The 14,004-nt window shown below is 38.8% G+C and overlaps 2 protein-coding genes across 6 annotated transcripts; one reads left to right on the top strand and one right to left on the bottom strand.

The window, feature by feature from the left end:
• Positions 1 to 1,090: 1,090 nt before the first annotated feature.
• On the bottom strand, positions 1,091 to 10,895 carry nfyal (nuclear transcription factor Y, alpha, like). 5 transcript variants are annotated; one of them, XM_036137023.1, is made up of 10 exons: positions 10,790 to 10,895; positions 9,918 to 10,019; positions 7,785 to 7,856; positions 6,607 to 6,753; positions 6,305 to 6,436; positions 5,311 to 5,413; positions 5,001 to 5,173; positions 3,589 to 3,762; positions 2,501 to 2,614; positions 1,091 to 2,022 (listed from the first exon to the last, which is right to left on the bottom strand). In XM_036137023.1, the coding sequence occupies exons 2-10, from the start codon at positions 9,996 to 9,998 to the stop codon at positions 1,963 to 1,965; spliced, it is 1,056 nt and encodes a 351-aa protein (XP_035992916.1). In that variant the 5' UTR covers positions 9,999 to 10,019; positions 10,790 to 10,895; the 3' UTR covers positions 1,091 to 1,962. The 5 variants fall into 5 exon arrangements, with proteins under 5 accessions (XP_035992916.1, XP_035992922.1, XP_035992920.1 ...); XM_036137029.1 differs by having other exon boundaries at positions 5,019 to 5,173; XM_036137027.1 differs by having other exon boundaries at positions 7,788 to 7,856.
• A 998-nt stretch (positions 10,896 to 11,893) lies between these two features.
• Positions 11,894 to 13,679, top strand: ngrn (neugrin, neurite outgrowth associated). Its single transcript, XM_012870567.3, has 3 exons — positions 11,894 to 12,353; positions 12,446 to 12,556; positions 13,023 to 13,679. The coding sequence occupies exons 1-3, from the start codon at positions 12,130 to 12,132 to the stop codon at positions 13,582 to 13,584; spliced, it is 897 nt and encodes a 298-aa protein (XP_012726021.1). The 5' UTR covers positions 11,894 to 12,129; the 3' UTR covers positions 13,585 to 13,679.
• The last annotated feature ends 325 nt before the right edge of the window (positions 13,680 to 14,004 follow it).

Here is a 14,004-nt window from a genome sequence, read left to right as displayed (position 1 = left end):
AACATTGGTAATTGTTTTTTCACAACTTAAAACTTTTTTGTTTTTGTTTTCTGTGAGCACTGAAACTGCAGTCATATTCTCTGATGGTGCACAATCATGGCCAGTTGGAGCACCAAAAAGTGACCCCGGGGTTATAAATAGCCCCCGTCTGCCTTTGAAAACATTTTACAGAAAACACTGTACCTCTAACAACAACTGCATTCCTTCCTAATAGCTTTAATGAACTTGGGAAGAATGGAACAATGTAAATCCATAACATAACCAGGTGCAAAAATGTTTTTGTTTTTGATGGGTGGATGGTTTTAATCAGACAACTAGCTAAAATGTCTTTGTCTCACATTAATTAGCAAGGTCCCGCTGCTTTGCATTTAAAGAACTTGCAGTGCCTTGCAAAAGTAAAATACAACCACAAACGTTTGTGTATTTCACTGCCATTAACGGACCATCACAGGATAGCACAAAAATTGTAGTGAAAAGAAATAATGCATGGTCTGTTTTTGCATCAAATCACTAGTTTTATGATAAAACTTGTTGGTCTTCCTTGCAAAATACTTCTAGTGGAGCAAAACTGACAGCACATCAGCCTGGGCACACCAACACCCATACCTCCTAACACAGTAATGGCAGCATCATGCTACGTGTAATCTGGATGACGAAGCTGTTCACAGCTGATGGAAGATGGAGCTAAACATTGCATAATCCAGTAAAAACAGTTAGAGACTGCAAAAGGCTTGAGACTGGGGTGGAAGTTCACCTTCAGCAGGGAAATGATCCCCAAAAACAAAGTGAGAGCAACAAGTGATTAGATCAAAGCTAATTTCTGGGTTAGAATGACCCAAAGTACAGATTTAAATCCACGTTACAAATGCTCAGCTCTGTCTAATTTTATTTCTAAAGAAAAAAACATTTAAACTTGTCCTTCTCCTTCACAATTACATTTAATACATTAAAGAAAATTGTGTAAAAATATGAACTTTTGCAAGGCACTGTAGATGGTTTAACAATGCAATCCATTAAAACTCTGTTTGTACCCAGCTAAAATGCCACATTTCCCAATTAGCTCTGTAGTAACAAAACAAAAGACCCAGAGTTTCTTAATAAAAATTTAATTGACAGGTTTTTATGAAGACAATGTCCTTTTCACAATTATATAAAAAAATATTAACATTGATGGCTGCTGGTGGATAAAAATGGCTATCTACAAAGACAAAAAAAAAAAAAAACACCTATGTGGACTTACAGACAAAAAATGTTCTACTATACATGACTGAAGTGTGTAAGACAAAGAAACACTATTTTTCTTCCAGAAAAAACACTAAGCCCAACTATAAACTGCATACAATGCATCCACAGAACTTTAAAGGGGAACAAGAGTCCTTCTATACAATGTCTTCACATTACCATCACATCTCTGGAGTACCATGTACTATGCAGCCATCAGACAAGCCCAAAAAGTACATGGCTTTAAATAATTACAATTTTTATATAAAGAATGAATCAATAATACACAACAGCAGGGTAGCTTAAACTAATAAAAGTTTCAGAAAACAAGAAAATGTACCATGTATAAAAAAAAAAATGTTTAAAGCAAAAGTGTCAACTGGAGACAATTCCACAACTTTTCAACAGACCGGGGTCGAGCAGAGTATGGCTTCATGACTGTCTTTTCAACTGTGTGACAAGTTGCCAAAAAAAGAAAGAAAAAAAAGAAAAGAAAATGACAAATCCTTTAGAAAAAAAAATGGCAACATGATAACATCCTCAATTTTAATGAGAAAAAGACCAGAGAAGTCCCCTGGCTCAGCTGTTACACAGCCAGCTTCCTGGAAGACCAGTGAAGAAGTTGAGAGATAAAAGAAACCCCCCAGAGTGAAAGCACCGCTGGGTGTGTTGAGGAGGCGAAGACTACAGGAGATGTTAGCTGGGAAGAAGCCTCAGCCAGGGCGTGATGTCGAGATGATGCTACGACACTCTGATCATCTGAGTCACTGTCTCATCTGCTGCTGCCGGGGCTATTTCCTGCTGCAAAAGAAAGACGAATATTTATTTTAGTCGTTTTAACAAGGGTCCCTGCTAATTTTACAAATTTAAATTCTGCACTTTTCCAGACTCAAACTTAAAGACGTGTCAGTTTTTACAACACTTTGGTCGTTTGAGCAGAAAACATTTACGTAAGATGAGTTTCATTATCTGTATTTCCCAATATTTTTGCAGATACAATTATGAACTTTACTTTTTTAAATGATAAAATAAGGAATAAAATCTAGAGATTTGAATTTTTCCATCTTAGTCTTATTCTCGCCAAATGACGGGGAAAAAAAACAAAACAAAAAAAACCAGTTCTGTCCCCGAGTTTTCACACATGCTTATGAGCACACTTGCACCGTAAACATGATCTGTTCAAACCCATCATGAACACTGAGCATGAAACAGACGAGCTGCAACTTTTGGACCCCTTTTACTTTACATACACTTTTTACCTTCCATCATAATGTCTTACTTGTGCTAGGCCCAAAGCCGCCGCCTCTTCCTTTTCTTTAGGGGAAAAGAACCGTCCTCCATCTCCACGCTTGCGCTGCATAGCATGACGGTGGCGAGACTCGTGTAGGTATTTCTGCAGGGGACATGGAAATAAAATAAAAATAAACAAAAAGACTGTTGGTCCATGTGCAAAATTAAATTGAATTGATATATCCCCTTCTGTATTATACTAGATAATAGAATGTAATGTAACCCAGTACTTGAAGACTTTGCTTTATATTTTTCCATGATGTGCCAACATTACACTTCCTTATAATTAAGCTTTACGGTTTGCGTTTGTTTGCTTTAAAAGAAAAAGGAAAACACACATGCCAGTTTACATTTCTAATAATATTAGGACTCTGTAGTGACTCATCAATTTTAATGACTTAATTTGCTCCTAAATGAAGCACTTACAGTAGGTAAATTCAGACCATTGCTCTAACCCCAACTCGTATCCCTAAAAATGGAGGCCCACAGCATTAGGACCGGGCTAAGGTTCCCCATAAGGCCCGCTGGACTTTAGAAAATAAGCGATTACACCAGAGAAGGTCCTAAATAAGCAGCACGGACAAGTGTAAGAGTATTTTAGCACATTTCATCTTCCTTTTGACACATTTTAAAAGGGCGCCAACGTTCACAGCTCAGAGGGGAAGTGTGCTAATGTCACATGGCAATGTGTTTACAATAAACGAGGCTCTGCAACAGCAGCGTTATTGAGGCGGGCAGAAGATCAGCTTGTTGAACTCCCCGTGTTCAAAGAAGCGGCACAGAGGGATAATATTCTGCACAGTAAGTATGTTTACTTGAACACTGCCATTAAAATTTGCACGTCTTTATTCACCATTTCATTGCCAGTTTCTGCATTAAAACCAAAAACAATAAATATTACTCATTGCATAACAGTAACTCTTGGAATACTTTAAGTGAAACGTTCTGTACACAGTAAAACTGTGATATTTTTAACTCATGTTATCATGAGCATGCTAATATTATTTAAGTTGCCTTACTAACAATGACAGTTTATTGTAGTTTGTTTTTTTAAATGGGAAACTAAATATTCCATACCCTCCTCTCTTTGGGGATCTTGCCCTCAGCCTCCAGCTTGGCCCGGGCTTGTCTCCGCTTCAAAATACGATGGTATTGCTTGGCGTTGACGTACAGAGGCTCTTCCTCCAGCATTTCGGCTCCTGGAAGGGGGATACGCTGCATTGTGGGAACGCCGCCTCCACCCGGCACCATCTGACAGATGAAGGAACAGGACACAAGAACAAAATACTCAAAAACCTTTGCTAGGTTTAAAATAATATATTGACAAATAAGCAGTAACATTGTAATTCAAATCAATTAGTCAGTCGCTGCTTTTTACCAATTCAACACTTTCGGACTGTAAGGCACACTTAAGATCCTTAAATATTCTCAAAAATTGATGGTGCGCCTTATATACGAATAAAGTTGTGCTTACTGACCAATTTTATTTGGTAAAATGCATTTAAAAAATCTGGTATGGCTCATGCGTTAATTCACAGTGCGCCTTATGGTCCGAAAAATATGGTACTTCAAATGCTTGATGTTTGAGAGCAACAGAAAACGTTCAGTAGAGTTCCCGTGTGGGAGAAAACCTCCATAAGCTAACGTGCCAAACACTACGTTACACGGCTGCGTCACGCAACGCTCCTCGCGCTTACACTACCCCCTGCCCCCTTTTTTTTTTTACTTTTAATAGAGGGCAAATTCTGTTACAGTTGCTACTTTCAAACAGAACCAAATCAAATAATTTTGCAAACAAAAACCTTAAAAAGTGGGCAGTATTATATAAACTGCTCAAAAAAGATCAAAGGAATGCTTTTTGATAAGAGTGTAATCTAAAGTCAGTTCAACTTTTGAAGTATTATTTTTTTTTCTTATAACAGATGTGGTATCCTTATGTTCATAACACATTACCCGTCCCATATTAGTATAGACACGCATATGGTTGGGCGATATGGCTTAAAAATAAAATCTCTGATTTTATTATACCAAATCCGATTAATCGATTTTTTTGTCCTTATTTTCTTTTCACAAAACAAAATTAAAGAAATGATTTTAAAAATTAGCTTTTATTTTAAGCATTTTGTCTGGGAGTTGACTTGAATTCAAAGTGCAACTAAAAACAAGCCGTGAATCATGCGTGTAAAACAAGATGGCGGCCCTGCCATCATAAACAATCAAAATATAACAAAATGTTTGCTGCATGTGGCATTACACAATGAGTGAACAGGCTTCACTGCACTTGTGTAACTTCCAATTAGCTTAAAAAAAAGTAAATTAAAATACCTTGTATTATGGTAAAAAAAAACAAAAAAAAAAAGATCAGCAAATGATCCAAACAACCTCTGTGACAAAACCATACATTGACTACTGCTGGTGATCGCTTTCCCCAAACTCTGTGCCCTTGTGTCAGTCTAGATGTAAAACGAAAAAATAAAGATGCTGAGTACCTCTGCACACGGTCTTACCATGACCATTCCACCTGCATTGACCATGTTGCCGGAGACGGGCAGGGTGACGGTCACAGTGCCTTGGCCGCTGTTGGTGGTGTTTGTGTTGGCGCCCCCTGCTGCTTGTACTATCTGGGCACCTGCCAGGCTGGCAGCAGGAATTGTGATCATACCTGGAGAGAAATAATGTAATGTTTATAATAAGAAGAATGTAATGTTTAAATTCAATTCAAAAATACATAAATAAATACATGTTTATAATGTTTACACCAGACTAAATAGGGATAAAAACAGAAAAAAAGAAATGTACCCTGCTGTAAAACAGAACCATCTGCGTTGACAGGCTGGTAGACGATGGTCTGTCCGTCTGCGGTCTGAGCCACCTGTTGGCCTTGTACGCTGATCTGCTGGCTCTGATTTACAGGGTGAAGAAGAAGAAGAGATATTAGGAGATGTATACTTCCTGTATTAAAAGTCCTTCTAATGAAATGCCAGCGAAAGGCAGAAATGAGCAGAGATTCAACACAGTGCTGCTGCCCCTCCCCCACCTGTTGTGGAAAACTGGCAATCATTTCCATCTTTAAAAAAAAAAAAAAAAAAAGGCTTCAACATGTTTCCTCCAAGCAGCTGAAATGTGGCATGGAGATATATTAAAAAAAACCTTCACCAATTTTTTTAGACATCTGTAAACATCCTGACTGATTAACCAGCGGATCTCAGCTTGTAATACGTGCTGTGCTTTGTAAAGAGCAGGCCTCTCGTTTATAAAACTTGCGTACTTCATTTTTCATGCAAACGCAGTCACTGCATCACGATTCCTCCCAGATGATCAATTTCACTCCATATCAGACTTTAATCATAGATTCAGTTTATCATAAGCATTCAAAACTGCTGTGCTATTCATGCTTGCACTGGTGCAAGCATGAATTGCACTATTGCACTATAATAACTATTTGGTCATTTTCACTGAACTAACAACAAACTGAGTGCTGGTTTAAGCTCATTAATTTTTATCTAACTACTGTGAATTAATGGTATTTTTACCTGGTTTCAAACCATGAGAGCCTCATGGCGGTCCATGCCTACAGGCACCCACACATGAATGTAAGAGTGACGTAAAATTAAAGAAAGTTGCTTCACCGCGGGCAACGGCAGCTAAACTAAGACTACTCTACAAGCAAAAACCCTACTGCCATCAGTCTGTGACACCAAGAGCAGAAACACAACTGAGAGTCAGTCAGTTTCTGCTCATCCTGTGGTACCGGCGTTAAGGAGGCAGGCTGTTACTAATACTAAAGATTGACCTGGTTCTGTCCAGCAGTGATGGCCGTCTGGGGCTGCTGGATGATGATCTGTTGAGGCTGACCCTGCTGGCCCTGGAGCTGGAGAGTCTGACCGCCTTGCAGCTGGATCTGACCCGGCTGCACCAGCTGGATCTACGGAGACAGTTAAACCATCATCAATAACACGTTACTTCAATGCAAAATGTATTCATGACTATAAAACATGCGTTACATTACATATGCGCTAAGAGAACGGTGACAGAGTTACTCGTTCTGTGGTTAAACCTAATCACAGATGGAGGAACCAAAGACTCGTCTTTTACCTGCTGCAGGCCTTGAGCTCCAGACACGGGAACCTGCATTATGGTCTGACCCTGACTCCCCGACATGGCCTGCACCATGATGGGCTGCCCTGAGGATGTGATGAGCTGCCCGCCGCTCACCTGCACCATGAGGGGCTGTCCCTGGACCTGCAGAGAGGCACACGTCAGCGGTCAGAGCAGCTCTGGCGCTGCTTGTCCCAGTCAGCACCTATATGGGACTTACAGGGCTGCATGCAGGCGACATGGACGTGAGTTACGCCAGACTATGGATAAAACTGTGCATGTGTCCCTGTTTGTAATTTATCACATCTGTATATCAAACTATAGCTCCAAACACAAAACTAATTCATAAACAACAAAAAAAAAAAAACTAACTAGCCTACATTTCATTTTGCAAGAATACTTCATTAGTTTTGATACAATAGAAGCAATCTATTCCTGAACTCAGTGCCCTAAATCATTTTGATTGCTTTTTTTCCCTCCTCCATAACTGAACAGCCCTAACGACAGCCTAAGATCATAGCAAATATGATTTTCCCCTCTTTCCTCCCTTTAGTTACTGCAGCATGCTGCAAAAATCTCTCGGCTTTAACGCAAACATCCAAAACCTCAAGCTGAATCTGTGACGTGAGAGACAAGATGTGTGCCGCTGAAAAAAAAAGGACTTTACATCTGAAACAAACTCATCACTATCATGTGTAAAATGCGTCGTCATGTCACACAGAACAAGGCCTGGGTGAAGCTACCCGCCGTTTTAAAGGAAAAAAATAAACCAAAACGGCCATCGTCACAACCACTAATGAGATGTAGCTGCTACAGAATGCATGGATGCATCCTTTTCATCGCTGAACTCCAGGACGTTCACATCATGCAAGCTTCCAACGGTACACGTCTTCAAAATAAGAATGTTGTGAATTTTTTTTTTAAGCAGAGACAAACACAGTGATTTTTTTTATTTTTTTTTTCCACAGCCATGAGAGGAAAGGCACACATCGAAGGCTGGCAAACACGACACGCTGTGCTGAGGAACATGCAGTACAGGTAGTTGCAGGAAATGCTCAGGGGGGGGGGATGATGGACCGGGCAGCACATACAGGTCATGAAAACAGCCCTGGGCGGAGCATGCAAACTAGTCACTTATTAGTGTTACTGCAGCGACAGGGCGGCTGTGACACCACTACCTGGAGTGTCTGCACCTGCTGGCCTTGCGCCTCTGCTTGCAGCTGCACAGCCGTCACTGTGCCCTGTGTCTGCAGGCAAGGCAGGACATCACACTCTCAGACAAGTACGGTTAAGCCCAAAGTTGCTCATACCTTCTGCCGACCTAAGCGTCGGCGTTTTTTGTCTTCTGGGTGGAAATGGTAAATGCGTCATCAAGGACAATAACACATTATGTCAGCGCCACCTGGAGCACCGTGGCCGGAGAAGCAGCATTTAGTTCCTATGCTCCACTTATCTGGAACAAACTTCCAGAAAACTGTAAAAGTGCGGAAAGCCTGAGTTCCTTTAAATCGAGATTAAAAACACATTTGTTTAAAATTGCCTTTGAATGTTCAAGTTAAACTGTTTTACTGTTTTCAAATGTTCTTTTTTTTGTTTCTACATTCTATCCCTACTTGCTTTTATTCCTATATTTTAATCATGTAAAGCACTTTGCATTGTCTCTGTACTGAATTGTGCTATATAAATAAATTTGCCTTGCCTTGTATATTAGAAATTGTTGTTTTGAAAAAAATTATAATAAACTTCTCAAGCTAAGTTTTTTTTCTTTTCTGCAGACTGGCTGATGACATTTGGGACGATGTTTTTCAAAGAGTACCCATTAGATAATGGAGGATCCTGGAGAAACCCGGTACCAACAAGTCAGATCAGACTCAGGAACACATCCAAATTAATGACAAAATTAATAAAATGATGTACAGACATCAAACAATCTGCAGAAAATAACAGCATCTTGCAGTTTTTCATAAAGATAGTGATTAAAAATAGTCAAAGCGACTGAGGAATCTAAAAAGATGATCAGGTTAATGGGATAACACACCTGGGTTCTGCATTTAAGAATTGGAAGAGCGCTTTTGTAAAAGAGCCTTAAAAATTACTCTTTCACACCAACCTGGCATCAGATCATAAGAGCCTTCAGAACATTATGTACCTGCCATCACAACCAAAGATTGTAACTAATGTTCTACAATCTGCTCAGTCTGAAGCCAGGAAATGTGGTTGTGTGCCTGATAAATCAGCTTTACCAGCAGGAGGTGACTCCTGCTTTGACCTGGGGCCAAAACAGAACCACAATCACTAAAGATTGAAATATAAAATCATCAATTAATATTAATATTTAACAACAATTAAACTAATAGGCATCAGTTAAGCACGTTGGTACAAAATGGAGGTAGCAGGGAACAAATCAGAACGGTGTAAAGGGACAAATTGGTGAATGGACCCATTGTCCAAATAAGAACCATGTGACCGCGTTGTCGCTTTAATGGACAATAAAAACCTACTGTAAGAAATATGAATATGTGAAGTTTAAAGATTAACCCTGGATGCAAAATGAGTAGATAATATATTTCAAGGGTAGTGCTCTACTTTTCCATAATATATATATTGGGCCAGTTGGATGGATTCCAACACTGAAGCTCACAGAGAGGTGGGGAAACAGTCAAGACAGAAAAGAGTCAGAAACTGATCAACATTATTATCACCATTACATTTTTCAGCAAAGGTTTTGGCAATAACGCATTTTCTTGATACTGTTTTGCCTATTAGAGAAGTGTATTTTTTAAAAATGAAATATCAAAAAATAGATTTTTACTTTATTTTTTGAAAACCTTATAAAAAAATAAAAAAAAAGGTTTTTGATACATTCAGATGGGCTTTTAAAAAAAAAAAACTATGTTGAACAAAAGGACTAAAGAGCAGCACATTAGTACAGGCTAAAATAAGTATGATGTAGTTCTACAAAACAAAAATATGAAATTAAAATTTAGACCATCATAAAACCAGTAACCCCATAAACATTGCTGAATTTTTTTTTTTTTTACATTTATTTGCCCTTTGTGACATGCTTACATCATTTCCACCCAGAAAACAAACACAAAACAATCAAAGAGAAAATAAGACTTCCTTTTTTCTTTTTTTTCCACATATCTGGCATTAGTAACTTTAATCGTATTGGTAAACATCAGGACAGGAAAAAAATGTATTTCACAGCTTGATGACTCCTTTAAATCAGGTCACATTAGAAACTGAAATGTGATTTGAACAGAATCTGTAAAGTTAAAGGATGTGGTGGTGAACCTGAGGCTCACCTGCTGCTGGATCTGCCCATTAGCAGTCTGCACAACAATCTGCTCCCCTGTCGTAGTGGTGGCAGTGGTGTACTGCTCCATGCCTGAATATGTCCAACCCTCCTGAGACAAAGACACGCACACTTATACAGCCAGCAATACCACCAATGTTTAAAAAAAATAAATAAATAAATAACATTTATCCTACAGCTATTGTACCAATCAAACACGACTGGCTTTTCGACTATTATCTCGTAAAATAAGCCATTTTTCATTTTCATTCTGTCGTGTTTGTTGCTTTATTTTTTTCAACGTGCAACGCTTACTTATCTTAAATGCGTCAAAGAATGTAGCTTAAAACATAAATGTGGGAAATGTGGGACGGCATGGGAGCACAGGCCGGCCTGCATTTACGTGTATTATTTTGTGGACTGCTGTAATGACATGGTGCTAGCAAAGCCGGGGTCAACGCTAGCTGTGAGCGTGGTGGTAAATTCTAGAAAGCACAAAATGGATGCTCGCTATCTTCACGGGGAACGTAGGGCGTCTAGCCTCTTGTTTTAAAATGTTAGTGAACATTGGCAGGAAAACCCGTCTGCTGGTGAGCTTACGGCTTCACCGGCCAACGCCGCTTTGTTTAACACTCATTTTTTAGCACAAAAAGCTAGCATTGGTGCAGCGGAGAGCTCATATTTTTCCCCCGCAGCAGCCCAACGCCGAACCACTAAAGAACGACGGTCTTTGTAGCTAAACAAGTCCCGGGGACACAGCGGTCAAAATTAAACTCGAATTTATTTTTTTCCCTGCATTAAGCGGGGTTAGTAATTTGGTTGGTCCATGACAAACCAATCCGTGCTGACAACTACCAATGCCTTCAATCGTGGCTCCCTTACCGTATCTTCACTGTCCGGTTTCCCTCTGATTGGCTCCAGTACAGCTCGCTAAAACCCAATCAACAAAGTGAGCGGACAAAATGGCGCAAATGAAACAACGGCAGCTGGGAGGAGGTGCGCAGCTGCGTGACGCGGGACTGCAGGGGGACGGGACGGAGCAGGGTGCAGCACCCCTTCCGGCCACTGGGTGGTGCTAGACCTGCCAATCACGTGGAAATTATTATGAAATGCTGCTGCAACTAACTTTAACATACATTTGTAATAATAGTTCAAGCAATGTTTTTTCTCTTCTCTGCGGATCTTCCTTGAGAATTTTTAAAATATTAATAACCAGGGGAATTATGTGTTTTAAAATCATAAAATCACTTTGTAATTTAATCTCTGAAAGTTTCCATATATTCAATTTTACTTAATTACATATTTCATTTCACAGACCACATGTCACCATGAGAAAATTTTACAATTAAAATCACGATTTGTGATTTTAATTTGAATACTTATACCACACATTTAGGTGACAATTTCATCACTTATATATTTATTCAATTACTATCCCTTAAAAAATATGTTGCACATGACCAGGGCTAGCACTGCCAAAGTTGACTTGCTGTGTGGATTAACTAAACAAAAGTCAGGGTCTACTCTAGAGAGCCACATTAACAGTTTGAATTATGTCACAGTCGAGTCAAGTGCAGCATAGGAACTATAAAAACTGAAATAATTATTGAAATTATTATTATTAACAAATTAAATTTGTAATTATTTTATTATTAATTTACTAATTAATTTATTTATGTATTTATTTATTTGCTATGGCCATTTTAGATATTAAGCCATCTAGTCAATAATAGTTTGGACATTTAATTAAATAGATAATAAATGTATGTTTATTTTAATTCAGTACCATGTATCATCCATTTATTTGTAAGCATAACCAAATGTGGCATAGTTTTAAGCTTACCGTTCCTATTTCTATTATAAACAAAAAAGTATTTTCGAGTTGAGTTTATATTGAACATGTTGCAGATACCCACTGAGACCGACAGTCGAGTATTGAAAAAAAAAAGGTACTCCGTGTCGCTAGGTGGCAGCACTGCGCTGTTTAAACGCACTGTCAGCTGTGTTTGCGGAAGTATCCAAACTAGCGAAGATGCATGAGAAGTCATGGTGCATGGCCTCTAGTTTCTATCAAGCTCTTGTATTTCTTCCCACCAAAGATAGATGCACGCCTTCGAGCATTAGATAATAATATTCCTTCATTCCGGCTCAGCTTTTGTTGACCGACAGAGTTAACCGTCCAGTTAGCATAGCACGCTAACGAAGCTTTTCCACCTGTAAGCATGGCCCGACCTCTGCAATTCCTCCACCTCCTCTCTAGGTTTTCAGCTCCCTGTGTGACTCCCTCCGTTTATTTAAGCGGCGTCAGATTCTCCAGCAAAGGAAACAGCAAAGCCTGGGTGGGACAGAACCAAGTGAGCACAGACGGATCACGAAAGTCCAGATTTAACGATGATGGGGAGTCTGAGCTGGAGGAGTTGGAAGATAAACTTGAAACTGTGCTAGAGTAAGACTCTTTATACATTAATATAACACAGGGTCTGAATGCCAAGATACTGCCTTATGGTCACTGTAAACAGCGGATCTCATGTTTTTCAGCGAGGAGAGAAGGAGACAGCGATCAATGAAATATGATATGATAAGAAGGAAAATGACTCCACCGGGATCACCCCAGAGGAAACTAACATGGGATGCTATTGAGCAAATAAGGTGTGTATTTCTTTCGTTTTCTCAAATAGTGATTGCTGTTTTTTTTTAATGAGGATAATATTAAAAAAACGCTAGATTTAGCAGGGTTTTTTGGGCGTGTTTTGGTGCATCAAATGGTATAGGAAATAATTGCCTATGTTTAGTGCGTTTCTTTAACATTGAATTGGAGACTGTTATTAATTTTCACTAAATATAAAAACATTTCAGTCAAAAAATGCATATATGCTCTTGTTAAATGTCAAGTGTTTTTTTTTTCTTCTAAGCAATAAAATTAAAAGAAAAATTGTGGTGAATCTTGACTGTATGTATGTATATATAAATATAAATAATTGTGTGTGTGTAGGGATTATACTTTTTTATTATTGGAAAGGTCATGTTGGTTTTGCACCATTAGATACATTTTGCAAAAATGAAAATGGCTCTTTAGATTGTAATGGTTGCAGAACCTTTTCTCACACTATTTCAGATATCTGAAGCAAGAGCAGCCAGAGGAGTGGACGATAGAGCGCCTTGCTGAGGGCTTCTCTGTCTCCTCAGATGTCATCCTAAGGGTCCTGAAGAGCAAGTTTACCCCCTCTACCATAAGAAAAGCCAAACAGGATGCTAAAGTCATGGCTAGACTTGGCCAGCAGGTGTTGCCACCAGATAGTAGGACACAAGAGAAGCAGCTGAAGCTGCCTCAAAATCAAACACCAGCCATACTGGCATCCAGGGGGACAGAAGATGCTCTGATTTCTGTGACTTCTCAAACTCCGATGATTCAAAGTAAAGGTTTAGGATCTCCCCTTACTGTTCAGCATCCAAAGTTAACAGGTGGGATTTGTAAAGATGCCACATTGACGTGGTCAACAGTAGATGAGGGTGATGCTGGTGCAAAGCCAACAGAAGAGGATGAGGAGTGCTGGGATGGACAGTTGTTGACAGAGGAGGAACTTGAGGAACTTCTGGAAATGGATAAACCTTCACCAGTGGTGCAAGTGGGGAACAATTTCTTTGATGCAGAAGGGAACTTTTTGTATAAAATCTGAGGGTAAAATAAAAAAAATAAAAAATCTATCTTGGATGAAGATGTGATGTGTATATTGAAATTACTGTAATAAATAATCTCAGAAACTGTAATAATCTATGGATTTAGATACATTTTTATTCGATTTTCTTTTTTAAAGCTTTTCGTTGGACCTTTTTTTCCGCTTAGATATTTTTGGTTTACTTTATACATGTTCTGTGCCTTGCAGAGCATTCTTACAATAAACTTAAAAACATTTTATTGAATTTTTATAACAATGATGAACTCAAAATAAGACAGCTGAATTGAAAGGAAAATGATGCATGTTTTTTACTATTTAAATTCAACCCTCTGACAATTTGTAAATTAAACTTTCAAAAGGATATTCTTTTGGCTTGCTGGAAACACATTAATTCAATGTCAGCCTGGAGGAAGACTGGCT

The sequence above is a fragment of the Fundulus heteroclitus genome, chromosome 1 (assembly GCF_011125445.2).
Source record: "Fundulus heteroclitus isolate FHET01 chromosome 1, MU-UCD_Fhet_4.1, whole genome shotgun sequence".
Taxonomy (NCBI): domain Eukaryota; kingdom Metazoa; phylum Chordata; class Actinopteri; order Cyprinodontiformes; family Fundulidae; genus Fundulus; species Fundulus heteroclitus.
Note: the sequence above shows the minus strand (reverse complement) of the source record. Positions and strands in the feature narration are given on the sequence as shown.

Excerpts from the sequence above, each read along its gene's own strand:
- nfyal (XM_036137023.1), bottom strand. The coding sequence starts at position 9,998 with ATGGAGCAGTACACCACTGCCACCACTACGACAGGGGAGCAGATTGTT. Across the intron at positions 3,763-5,000 it reads TGGTAAGACCGTGTGCAGAG|ATGGTGCCGGGTGGAGGCGG; the intron begins GTACTCAGCATC and ends TTCATCTGTCAG. Across the intron at positions 2,615-3,588 it reads AGATCCCCAAAGAGAGGAGG|AAATACCTACACGAGTCTCG; the intron begins GTATGGAATATT and ends TGTCCCCTGCAG.
- ngrn (XM_012870567.3), top strand. The coding sequence starts at position 12,130 with ATGGCCCGACCTCTGCAATTCCTCCACCTCCTCTCTAGGTTTTCAGCT. Across the intron at positions 12,354-12,445 it reads AAACTTGAAACTGTGCTAGA|CGAGGAGAGAAGGAGACAGC; the intron begins GTAAGACTCTTT and ends CATGTTTTTCAG. Across the intron at positions 12,557-13,022 it reads GATGCTATTGAGCAAATAAG|ATATCTGAAGCAAGAGCAGC; the intron begins GTGTGTATTTCT and ends ACACTATTTCAG.